The sequence below is a fragment of the Trichoderma ghanense genome (genome assembly GCF_004382785.1).
Source record: "Trichoderma ghanense strain CCMA-1212 chromosome Unknown scaffold_4, whole genome shotgun sequence".
Lineage (NCBI taxonomy): Eukaryota > Fungi > Ascomycota > Sordariomycetes > Hypocreales > Hypocreaceae > Trichoderma > Trichoderma ghanense.
In genome coordinates, this window is record NW_027395667.1 from 1,435,891 (window position 1) to 1,447,975 (window position 12,085).

At 53.4% G+C, this 12,085-nt stretch overlaps 6 protein-coding genes across 6 annotated transcripts; 3 read left to right on the forward strand and 3 right to left on the reverse strand.

Annotated features, from left to right (window-relative positions):
• Positions 1-622: 622 nt before the first annotated feature.
• Positions 623-947, reverse strand: CCMA1212_004637 (uncharacterized protein; the record flags this gene model as incomplete). The annotated part of the gene is made up of 2 exons (XM_073701934.1): positions 623-809; positions 940-947. The coding sequence occupies 2 exons, from the start codon at positions 945-947 to the stop codon at positions 623-625; spliced, it is 195 nt and encodes a 64-aa protein (XP_073559555.1).
• Positions 948-1,608: 661 nt separating this feature from the next.
• On the forward strand, positions 1,609-1,800 carry CCMA1212_004638 (uncharacterized protein; the record flags this gene model as incomplete). Its single annotated transcript, XM_073701935.1, has 1 exon — positions 1,609-1,800. One exon carries the CDS (start codon positions 1,609-1,611, stop codon positions 1,798-1,800), a length of 192 nt encoding a protein of 63 aa, XP_073559554.1.
• A 3,270-nt stretch (positions 1,801-5,070) lies between these two features.
• On the forward strand, positions 5,071-5,576 carry CCMA1212_004639 (uncharacterized protein; the record flags this gene model as incomplete). Its single annotated transcript, XM_073701936.1, has 3 exons — positions 5,071-5,079; positions 5,134-5,229; positions 5,448-5,576. 3 exons carry the CDS (start codon positions 5,071-5,073, stop codon positions 5,574-5,576), a joined length of 234 nt encoding a protein of 77 aa, XP_073559553.1.
• Positions 5,577-8,551: 2,975 nt separating this feature from the next.
• Positions 8,552-9,981, forward strand: CCMA1212_004640 (uncharacterized protein; the record flags this gene model as incomplete). The annotated part of the gene is made up of 2 exons (XM_073701937.1): positions 8,552-9,263; positions 9,344-9,981. The coding sequence occupies 2 exons, from the start codon at positions 8,552-8,554 to the stop codon at positions 9,979-9,981; spliced, it is 1,350 nt and encodes a 449-aa protein (XP_073559648.1).
• Positions 9,982-10,265: 284 nt separating this feature from the next.
• CCMA1212_004641 (uncharacterized protein) lies at positions 10,266-10,737 on the reverse strand (the record flags this gene model as incomplete). Its single annotated transcript, XM_073701938.1, has 3 exons — positions 10,266-10,314; positions 10,546-10,701; positions 10,730-10,737. 3 exons carry the CDS (start codon positions 10,735-10,737, stop codon positions 10,266-10,268), a joined length of 213 nt encoding a protein of 70 aa, XP_073559649.1.
• A 398-nt stretch (positions 10,738-11,135) lies between these two features.
• Positions 11,136-11,446, reverse strand: CCMA1212_004642 (uncharacterized protein; the record flags this gene model as incomplete). Its single annotated transcript, XM_073701939.1, has 2 exons — positions 11,136-11,334; positions 11,439-11,446. The coding sequence occupies 2 exons, from the start codon at positions 11,444-11,446 to the stop codon at positions 11,136-11,138; spliced, it is 207 nt and encodes a 68-aa protein (XP_073559645.1).
• Positions 11,447-12,085: the final 639 nt, after the last annotated feature.

Here is a 12,085-nt window from a genome sequence, read left to right on the forward strand (position 1 = left end):
GGAAATGATGTGAAACCAAGGGAGGCGAGGAGATACATACTCCCAGAACTGTACTCTCATCAATCTGTTCATCACGTTTCTTCCGCTGGTTCCTTTGCCTACCTGGCGGCAAGCCTGCGCCACGGATTCCTGAAAGTATGTAGTTGGGATTCCAACACGACGCCTTTGGACTATCAAGGTGCCAACAGGTAACAAATGCGAAGTAGCAGACGACGGTAGTCTATGCGTCAGGCCTCGCACCCTCCCGAGAGGCGTGCGATGCTGAACACGTTGGCAAGGCCATGTCTAGAACGAGCCGCTTATGGCGTCTGACGCCGTTACACGGGAGGCAAGAGAGCGCTACCCGGTCACGCGCGAGTGGCATATCAGCCCAATCTTACCCAGAGAGGAGAGTCCCTAGCACTGGTGCAGGTTAGGGCGCATGCGCTGGCACGAGTGGTAACGAAGTATAATATCGTCAACGGAGAAAAAAGAAAGCCCATGGAGGACGTCCACTGTGGTTCCTCTCCGATGCGGCGTTGGTAGGCCACAAGCGCTCGAATCTTGATCTCAACGGATCTGGCAACGCAGTGGAAATGGGGCCGATGGAGATGTTCGGAACGGGCAGCGAGCAACTCTCCACTCATGCTACCGGTCCCGCTGCATCGCCAGGAACGTTGGCCCAATGCCGACGTAAGTGTGTGGACGAAATGGATACCGAGCGGCCACCGTGGTCCTTTCCAGTGTTACACAAGAGCCCTATTCGTGCGTTCAGTTCTGCCACGATCGATCGGAACCCAGAAGGCTGGAATTGAGGCTGGCATGCTAGGCTATGAGGAAGAGGCGAGAAGGAGAGACCATAGCATCCATCCCGCCCCCGGTATGGAGAATGGAGCGTTGTCCATTTGCCGGTTCGTTGGGTTCAACGTGTCGACAGATTCGCCTCAGGTTTCAAAGGACCCGACCATACAGAATGGATTCTGGAACGTCATTCGGGTTCCCATATTGAGCAGTTCCGATTATGGTTTGGTGCAGCGAGGAGGAAAAGGGAAAAGAGAGTAGAACGACAGACGACAGGGATTTCCAGTGATTGGTGCGCGTTCGAATCGCTATGCTGCTCTACGGCAATCGTCTTTGTGCCCAAGACAACCAAAATACAGTGCTGTATCGCTTTGGGGATGCCCAAAAGTGCGCGGGCAAGTGTAAATACTCAGCATGAGCAGGAGTAAGCCGCTGTCGTGTCCGACTCCGGGTCGCCAGATCTTATGAGGACATCCAGTGGTATTACTTCGTCTCCCGGCCCTTGGCTTTCTGCAAGGTAGCGAGTCGTGCCCATCATGTTTCCCCTGCTCCGTCTTTTCTCTTTCTTCTGCTGCTTCTTCTTTTCCCTCGTCGTCGCTGGTGGTACGACGTCACCAGGCATGCTATGGCCATTTCTTACCTGCACACCCGTCGTAATGCCACCAAGTAGAAGGAACCTTGGTCTCTGACTTCCTTACTCGTATCCGGCGACTCATGCGTCTTCGTGAGGGCGCCACTGGCACTTGGTCAGCCACCTGTCACTGGTGACGGTCGGAATTGACCTGGGTCGGCGGGCTTGCTGCCTCTTTTGGCCATGGTACAGAAGAAATGGTATTGCACGCTCCATTTGTCAGCCGGCTGGGACGCTTTCATTTGTCTCGATTCCGTGCTGCGCTAATAGTGGTGAGAATTGACTCGCCGCAGGCTGTTGCTGGACCGATAAGATGCTGGAGAGATGAGACCAAAAAATCTGCACGTCAGGCGGTGAGGCGCAGTGGTGCCGAGCAAGTCTGGTGCTAGGCCTTCTGGGGAAAGCTCGGGAGTTGCAGAGGTGCCAGGGTGAAAGATGTTTCGCTGGCGGGATGGAGGGCGGTGACGTAACGATGCGGCGACCCCCAATTAGCCGCCATACCAGGCTGGGCAGAAACGATTCCGACGGTGTTGAAACTCGCACACACTCGCCACGAGCCACAGACGCCACGAAATCAGAGATTTCCCTTCGCTCGTCTCGTTGATCCTTTTCTTTGTCCGAGGCGTTTCAGATCAGGCAAATGCGTGATCCAAGCTAGGCTCTGATACCCACCCGCCGAAATCAGTCCAGAGTCACTGGTGATGAGTTCAAGGCGTGTCAATTTCTCTCATCGATGAGGGCATGTCCAAGCCCCTAGCTAGACCTTGCCAAGCAATGCGTGTTAGTTGAATGGTGTATTACATACACGGGATCCAAGAGGATGGCAATCCACACGGAGGGGGGGGAGGACAGCAAAGAACAGAATAACACAAGGACGGCCTGACAGCCCCTTGTTGTTGGACCGACACTGGGTGTTAAACACAACACAGAACGGAGAAATAATGAATAGGAAGTTGCGTAGTACTCACTTGTATGTACGGAGTACTAGGCTGGGTGGTACCTAATGAACTGTCTTGCCAGGATCGCTCCGGCGGACAATTCTCGCAAGTAGCGAAGGCCGGATCTCCTGGGCTCCCTTTCGGCCGTTGTCCGACGAAAGCGTTGGTCATAGACAAATCTGGGAGGGGAGCTAGGGGCTCATCGGCCATGGACATCTTGTTGATAGCCTGAGGCTTGTTGATACGGACCGGCCGACAGTCAGTTGCACTTCGTGCGACGTTTTGAGAACGTTGAGCCATGGACTCTTCCAAACGCGCCGCGAAAGGCTAAGGCGAGGCGTTGATTCCCGGCGGCCAACGAAATCTCCCTGGGGGCGAGGAAACGGGGTCCTCCAAATCCGAATTTGCGTCCCTCAGCGGGAAGACCCCACCGCTCGAGGGCTCCAGAGCTTCTGGATTCCATGTCGAAGCTTTTTTGGATCACTGCCGCTCAGGAGGGAACGCAAGAAATCAAGCGAACATGCGGGCCCTGAGGTCCTCGCGAGAAGGAGGGTGTGGCCTGGATCCACCACCACGATCTGGCTACCAAGTAATATTGTGGGCTCGATGCCAACTGAAGCCGTTACCAGATGCCATTGGCCCTCGCCGTTTGACGTGGAACAGGGGTGTCTTGGAAGGCGTCTTTCACTTGTATGCAGACGCGTAACGGCACCGATTGGCGGACATTCGTGTACTGTACGGCCAAGCTGGTCTTATGGCGTCTTCTTCACCCTCCAACGAGCTGCGTTTAATAATTCGGAAATGCTCGAGAGATGGAAATGGAAATGACATTGGGACATACGGTAGGAGACGGAAGACGACGAAGATGACGTGATCTCGCGCAGGTGCAAGCCCAGTGGGATGCAATTCGTCTGAGCACTCCGGCAATGATAGCGGCTGCTGATCCTTCTCGTTTTTATCACATCTGCAGTGCTTAAGCCGACCTGCTCTGTGACACGAATCCGTGGTGTGGTGCGGAACTTTTACCCCCAATTAGTAGCGTTGTTGCAGGCTGCTGAGAACAAAGGAACTCGTACTTGGAACGCCTGTCCAATACTCCGAAGTCGACACCCAACCAAGTGTCGGACCGGATTCGAAAATACTTCGTGCTAGCACTTGGATTATGCTCCTGCTTGACTCGTGCGCATAGCCGGCTTCTTGCACGCGTAGTACCTGCTGTACGCCGTGCTCCGTGCGCTGTACAAATAGTCATGGAAGATTTTTTTTCTCCCTGTACTGTACGCTGTCAGCAAGCTGGAAGGGAAGAAGCATGAGAAGCATTTGGCCGCCTTGGGAGTTCTAGAACGGAGGGAGAGGGGAAAAGAAGAGACTGCTGAGCAGGGAAGAAAACAAGAGGGAAAAGAATTGGAACTGGAAATTGAAGCCGTGGTTGCGCTCACATCATGGACAGTGCCTGTCATGGATTGTTCCTTCCTGTCGACATGTCCAGATACATCGGGGGAGGAGGTGAGGTACTGCTACTGCCGCCTGGGCTGGGTGTCTGTGCTGGCACGAATTCGTACAGGCAGCACACAATCGACCGCATTGGTCCCCTGCTTCACCTCTCGTTTTGCTTTTTTTTTTTTTTCCCATTGTCGTCTACCGACCTGGGATGTCCAATGGCTTGCCAATCAAACCCCTTGAAATGTGTCTCATGTTGGGCAACCATGCCTACTACACGACTCAATTTCACCTTGTTCGGGAGCCGTTTTGGCGGTCATGTGATGAGGAAGAGGCTGATACGCAACCCGCAGTAGGTACATTAGCGGTGATACCCTGTATTTTGACGTCCCGCGTGATGCGGGATCCCATCAATGCCAGACCGTCGCCAATTGCTTTGGGGATTGTCTTTGAAATCGGCTGCTGGTACTCCGTACTTGCAGCTGGACGGCTGCACAGCTACCGCTGCGACGGCACTACCTCAGTAGCATTGCATTGACATGCAGGTAGGGTCGGCCAATGCCATGCGCGACTAAGGCAGTTCATTCTGATATTTGGCATTGACACTGTTAGTTGCACACTTTGGCATGCAACAACTCGCGAGTGCTAGCCCGAGCGACAAGTTACTACTCGATGAGGCAGTGGCTGTTATTAGTAGCAAGGCGTTGGGTGGCAGTTGAGTGCCAAGTACGGTAGATTGTTTAGCAGCTGGCAATTCCAACTTGTAGTAGTGGTGGTGGTGTGTGGGTGATAAGACGTCAACAAGGCCTGCTTCACAACCTCACATAGGTACTAGCCAATTGGTCAGGAAAGGGCAAAATTGGGCTAGTGCCGTTGCTAGCCGTCTCATTTTCTGCACTGTCACCGTACGGAGCCTTGATCTTCCTACTGGGTGGCATATTTCTCGTACGAGGGAACATGTGCTTTTTGGAGGCAGCCGGAGATAAACCCGGATGCTACAGACCATGGGGGCATATATCAAGAAGCCCTTGATCAAACAGAATTCTGCAGTAGATCCGTACCAGTATCAGATACAAATAGGCTTTCCGGGACGGGAAGTAATAAAAAAGAGGGGAAACAACTCAATAAAAACGGATGAAGACCCCGAGCTTTCACGATCGAGAGCAACCTCAAGTGGTTGTGTCTGAGTACCTATTGGACGGCTCCGTATGAGGTAATTAGGGAGCAAATGCATTGTGGCCAAGTGCTCCCTGAACAGCGAAATGAGGAGAAGATGCATAGATGGCTCAAGTCAGGATGCATCGCCCGTGATTTTCTGCGACTGGCCTTTTGTGAAGGATGCAGCCAGCACGGTCGTTTCTCCTACTTGGTGCGAGGCACTACAGTACCTACAACCGGACACTCCTGTCTGTCGGAAAGTGGGAGTCTCCCCGACCGAGTGTCACTTTGCCGCTCTACCTTACTTGTGGGATGGCACATGTACAAACATGTACGATGATGCTGAAGAGGAGGATAAGGAGGGAAGAGGAGAAGTTGTGATGGTGGTCGATGCCTATTCCGCTTAGTTGTGAGGGCACTTTGGGCTTTCCTTCGCCTTTTGGGTTGCCATGCGGCCCGGCCGTGATCGAAAGCGAGGCATCATTGTCTGGTCAGATTAGATGGGCCAGGCGAGTCTCCAACCCAGCACGTCAGGCGCCGGACACGGTAGCATTGGCATCAATGCCACTTGGCAGCACTCGCTGCTGGCAGCCCAGGAGCTAGGACGAGATGGCGCACTCGCGCTTTGAGCGAGTCGCAGTCTCGTAGTACATGTAAGGAGGCTAGGGAGCGACATGGGCATTATTACAGCGCAACCCGCGTTTACTCTGAGTATTTCCCCAGCCAGCTCGCCAATGACGAGGGGCTTGGCCGGGAGCAGGGCCAGAGACGACGTTTGCTTCTCTCGCTCATCACTGAGACGAGCCGTCACAAAAAGAGACATGGAAGAGCAAGAGGCCATGACACACCCCCCCGAGCATCGGCACCGTCTGCCGCCAGAGCTTCTCATCCCTGTCGCTACGCGAAAGAGTAAAAAGTGCCGCCCCCTGGTCGCGGCGCTGGCATCGTTCGAGCCCTGCGCGCTCAGTGTCTTGGTCTTCTGGCGTTTCGTCAATCAATATTCCGTGGCCGAGACAGGCGGCCAAAGGTGTCGCTGTCCCGATAGCAGAAACCTATTGACTCGAATCGCGGCTCGTTGAAGCATGTCTGACACAGATAACGTTGGCGTCGGTAGATGAGGGCTTCGCCCTGCCTCACCGGGGGCGTGGAAGTCTTTTGAAGTCGGGCGTCTGTCAACGACAACACAAGGGAAACTGGAAAGACTCTTTGGAAAGTGAAGATACCGTACATGTACAAAGGGACGATGGTCAAGGAAGGGGTCCTGTTCCTTTGCCTCATCCACGATACCTCATGGTACGTCTAACGGCCCAGGACGGCGGCTGGATGCGGCAGGTGATGGGCATGATGCAGCAAGTACTCGTACGCTGGATGTACCGCGCATGTTGCGCGACTGATCATCCGCTGTTGTGAAGTATCTGGTACCCCTGCCGAACCAATCGCAAGATGGGAGGACAACAGCGAGCGACAAGCCCCGTGCGCTGAACCTGTACAGCAGTACCTACCTAAGTACAGACAAGCATTCGCCGGAGCCGAAGCGTGAGAAAAGGCTCGGAAAAGGCGATGATGCGTTAGTGGTTTGAAAAAGAAGGTGAGAGAAGCGCCGGCCATGTCTGCGGTGCAACTGTCGCTACCTAGGTACCTACCTATCCAAAGAACGCCACGGCAGTTTCTTCTCAAGTTGGTGGCTTCAAGTGTAAAATAGATGGCGGCGCAGGCGGGAGAAATATATAGAATGAGAGGAAACAGAAGGAAGATAGGGGAAAGTCTTTCTTTCTAGAGGAAACATAGGTTTTTTTTTTTTTTTTTTTTTTTTTTGTTGTAGACTATCGTACTATCGCCTCTCTCTCTCTCGCTCAGGCCCCGCCTCTTGGACACACCATGACTGTTGTGACCGTGTGAAAGGACGTCCACAGGTACTAAATAGATGTTCGTTCACATCTGCTCTATGAGATGAGGCAAATATTTATCATGTCCTCAAATATTGGTTGTTCTGATGTCAATACTTCGTAAGCTGCCGGGCCGTATTTGCACGTTATTCTCAAGATACGAAGCACGTTGGAAGTAGGGAAGTACCTAAGTACCTACTACTATTACGACTATACCTTACTGCTTGTATTGATGTTGCATTTCTCAATTCCCCTCGTCCGGCGCGTTTTTGGCAGGCAAAGTCGAGGTACCTGCTCCCGGTCCGAGTCGAGTACCTGTGCTCGGCTTAGCGCCCTTGCGCTCGCCGCATTTTTTCCGAGCGGCCTTGGATGCTAAAATCACAGCGATAGCACAATTGTTCTCCTTCCCTCGAGTCCTCTCGTCCTTTTTTCCCCCTCTTCTCCCACCTTCTTCACTCGTCTCCTCTCATCGCCTTGTCGATTTTCAGCATCGACGTCTTATCATCTCTCGCGCCTTACCCTTTACTGCGTCTCCTTTGCATAGCCAGAAGCCTCGCGGTTTCTTTGCGCCATCGGATATCGACCCGCGCGGTACTGCCAAGGTATGTGGACAAAAGAGGGCCCCTCGGTCGCCGTTCCGTCTTTTTCTGCCTTCTCCAAAAAAAAAAAAAAAAGTCACCACACAAGCAGAGGGAAAACAGCCTCTGCTGGATCCCCTCCCCCTCCCCTCCCAAGCCCATGCCCCAGCCTGCCGCCAGAACCCTTACCTGGACCAGAGCTGCCCGTACCCATTGCTTTACTCCCATCCTGTTAGAAGGATTCAACCCTAACCCAATTCCCTGCCCGCTGTCTTTCTGCATCTCTTTGCAGAACGCTGCTCCCGGTCCGGGTCTGGCTTTTTGCTTGCGGCCCTCGCGATACCACCTGATAGCGCTTCTGGCTCCACTCGCCACTGGGCGTCTTCGCGGTCTCTCGCAATGGCTGCGCTGCTGCAACTGCCAACGGTCACCGATGTACACTTGCACTGTTCCCAGTACTTCCATCTTGGGGCCGGTACCGGTACGCGCGCTGTCTGCTTGTACAGCTACTCGGTACTGCCGCGCTCTGCACTGCATTTCGCTGCACCGCTGCACTTGTTGCTGCACTGCCCCACTTTTGCTCTGGTGTTTTCGGCACCCTGGAAATGGCGCTTGTTGCCACCCCACCCCCTCCCCCTGTTAGCGTCTTTTCTCGCACCCTCCACGCTTTTGGCACTTATTTTTTTTTTTCTTTTCTTTTCCCTCTTCCACGGAATACTTTCGCCTTTTCGCAGCCAACCTGACAGGTTCTCTCCAGGATAAAAAAGGAACGAGACCCAGTTCTCCACCCCACTCCAACTGTTCCCTACCTAACCACTCTTTTCTCGTGAGGGACCTGTTATACCCAGAGCCTCACCTCCACCTTCCCCAGAACGCCGCAGCCCTCTCGCAACATCACGCGTGGGCCTCACTGAAAGACTGTGAACTTGCGTTTACGCTTTCGTCCTTTGTTCTCGAACTCTTCCTGATCCATCAGCGCGTCGTCGTCGGTGTTTATCCCGCCAATTGCTCGATTTCGACGTTGCTGCCCGCTTCTTGGTCGCAGCCTGTTGAATCTGCTGTTTCTGTCTCCCTTGCGGTAGTCGGGAAGGAAAAAAAAAACAACACACGTCGTCTCTCGACGCGTCTTCGCGCAGCATCATGGACAACCCTCAGTACCCGAACAACGGTGTTCCGACGTCCGCGGCTCAAACTTACCCGTCGCCCACTGCCATCTCGCCTCACCAGCTGCAGACCGGCTCTCCTCTGCCGCAGACGCTCCCACCTCTGCAGCCTCACACCGTTGCGATGCAGCCGCTCTACGGTAGCCACCCGCATACGCCGCGAACTCCAGGCACTCCAAACACGCCTACGCAGAACAACTTGCCCAGCTACCAGCAGCAGACGTCGCAGCCTGGTCCTCGGCCTGGCATCTACTCAATGGCACAGAACCCATACCCTCACCAGGGATATGCCACATCTGCCGCTATGATGCCTCAGGCTACCACGGCCGTCTCTCACCCTCAGCCGATTGCTCCTGCTCCGGTTGGCGGCCGCGGCCCTCCTGTCCTGCGTCCCATGCCCCCCGGTGGTCTCATGGCGCAACCCGGCGTGGCCTCGCCCTACGGCCCGGGTTCTCTGATGCAGCCGAACCCGATTCTCCCGGACGGCGAGCAGCCCACCCACGTCGTTGGATCTCAGGGTCGCCGAGGCATCTTGCCCAGCGCTCCTGGACGGCCTACTGCTCAGGCTGCGGGAACTGGCGCCAAGAACACCGTCATCCCCGTCAAGGATGCCGACGGCAAATTCCCCTGCCCTCACTGCACAAAGACGTACCTGCATGCCAAGCACCTGAAGCGCCACCTGCTTCGCCGTAAGTTCCTGCCTGCTACTGACGAAAATGCCTATCTTTTGAAAGGCGTCCTTGCGTGCTAACCAAGCTCTTCCTTACAGACACTGGTGATCGTCCCTACATGTGTGTCCTCTGCCGGGACACCTTCTCCCGCAGCGACATCCTCAAGCGCCATTTCCAGAAGTGCTCTATTCGCCGCGGCAACCCCACGGGCGCTAGCCATCTGTCCCACCCTCAGGCCCATGTCAAGAAGAATGCGCAGGCGCAGAAGGCCGCTCTCGAGAACGGACAAGATCTCAACCACTTGAACGGACTTGGCAACATGGGAGGAAACAACATTGTGCACCCCTTTGGCATCGTTGCCGTTCAGGATGGAATGAACAACATGACAGGTGACCAGAGCCAGCTCTCGCGATCAAGCAGCATGGGTCGAATTGACGATGGGAATGCAGACCGGAGGAACATGAACGGCCCTGTTATGGGCGGCTCCCAGCAGTACGGCGGCGACGTGTCCAGCTCCATGGCCAACCAGCAGATGCCGACCTACAGCATGCCTCCTGGTCAGAATGGTATCCCCATGTACGGCGGTTCCAACCCGAACCAACAACCTGGCCTTGACTGGTCTCAGGTCTTCCAGGCTGGTGCGCATCCATCTCCAATCCACCCTTCTCTGCTACCAGGCCCTAATCACGGACAGACACAGACCGCAACCAAGGCCGAGCCTAATTCCGAGGAGTAGCTATGGCGTCCCCACATGGACCCCCCTCCGCGAAACAAGGAACTCGAAAGACTTGAGAACGGGGAAGCATTCTGCTTTGTTTTCCGATTTTCTGTCGGAGAGTAAAATCTCCGGCTACTGCTTCTCTCACTGTTCGGCTGTCTGCCACTAGGTACTGGTATACTACCAGGTGTGCAAGAAGTACCACTGGCGTAAGCTGGGCCCTGCCAACGATGGAGGGATCTTTCCGAGTCTTATCACTGGAGGCTTGCGAAATATACACACTCACAGTTGTGCGGTAGAGATTATCGGAACAACCATGCCTGCTTCTGCGATCGATACTGTTGATTCTTTCTGTTATCGAGGAGACGAGAGAAGGACAAAACGAAACAAAACAAAACTTGGAAGATAAAAAAAAACCGCAGGGTGATTGCATTTTGAGGAGTTTCGGCTTGATTTTGATTTCTTTTCCTCAAGGTCTGGTTTTCTTGATCTCTTTTCTTCTCTTTTCCTTTCTTTTCATTTCTTTCCTTTTCCTTTCGTCTATTTGACAACGCAAACGACTGGATCGCGGATATGAGCAACCTTGCGCGCGACAAGACACCAATCGGACTTGTCATGCAATGCAAAAGGCTCGGCATCGGTGGCGTCTTCGTGTGCTGCAAATTGCATTTACAGTCCGGATAGATGGTTGTGGAGTTGATTCCATTAGATTTCGATCCGATATAGAGAGGGGAGGTCCTGGCCGGTTATGGTAGTTACCTGGTACGATTTCATGATCTCGGCTTGGGCTACAATAATGAGTGTGGCTCTGCGCTGTGTTCCCGGTGGTATGAAGGATGGCAAAAGAAAACAAAAATGGGACGGAATGGCCGGTGGGAGTGGAGGATGAAAGAAAGGCGGGCAATCATGGAAGAACTGTACAGAGTATATGTGAGAATAAAAGCAGCTCAATCAGTGTATAACTACAGGTGTCACTAGTAGCAGTCTCAAGGAGACTGTGATTTGATGACAGAAGATTTGCCATTGCAACGACTGAATTTGATGCTATCATGAGATAACGTTGGGAATCGAGTCCATCGGAATACGTGAGAGAGAATTGGTGCCATTGTGGTGAGAGCTCCCGTCTTCCATCGATGAGTTATAGATCTAGTAATAACGCCGTTTTCTCCGTGTCATCTTGACTGATCCTTGGTCTTGTCCACGGTCGTGATCCTGGGCGCCATGTTGCGCAGCTCAGCCTTGTCCTCCTCGGTGGGTGTGAAGCCGAACGATTCTTCAGCCTTGTCGGAGATGTACAGCCCTGCGATACCCCAGGCGATGACGGCGACGCCGACGCCCAGGCGGGTGTTGGGTGTCAGGTTCTTGTAGGCCCTACATTTGACACATGGCAGGAGTGAGTCTCTTGATTTATTATGTATATTTTTTTTTTTTTTTTTTTTGCAGTGGTTTGTTTCATATGCGAGGGATTGGCTGACTTGAACATTTCTCAGTCGAGATTTGAGGCTGGAGTCGGTGGGCGTGTTGATCTCGGTATTCGGGGTGGAGACGAGACCTGAAGGTGTCGTGAAAAGGGGAGGGAGTGAATGTGATGGTTCAATGAGATGGCAATGGATTTGGTTGTACGATAGTTGGATGCATGAGGATGGCTGTCTGCGAGATGAGCGATGAGAGATGAGAGGCGAGGTTGGGATGGATGGTGATGCGACGTCTGATGAATTTTCACCCCACTGCTATGTATCTCTTAGCAGGCTTGTATGGAAAAAACGACTCAAACCTGTTAGGCAAGTACTTTGGTCTGCTTTCCGCTCGGATTCACCTTGGGTTGGACGAGGCAAGATGGCCAGTGACTCTCGCGTCCTCATGAGCAATAGCCATATCCTTTTGTAGTCTCCTGATGAGGGCTTCACATTGAGTGACAGTATGCACAAGATTTATTCTGCATTTGTTGGACGATTGAAGAGTTGCATATAAGGTGTTTGTGTAGGCGATGAAGATGAAGTGGAGGCGGAGATTCAAGCATGTGGCTCTACTACATCAGTTCTATCATCGCTATCGCAAAGATCTCTTACTTCTGCTCCCATGTACTCTGTGGTGATGGTGATTTGAATTATAGATAGGAGGG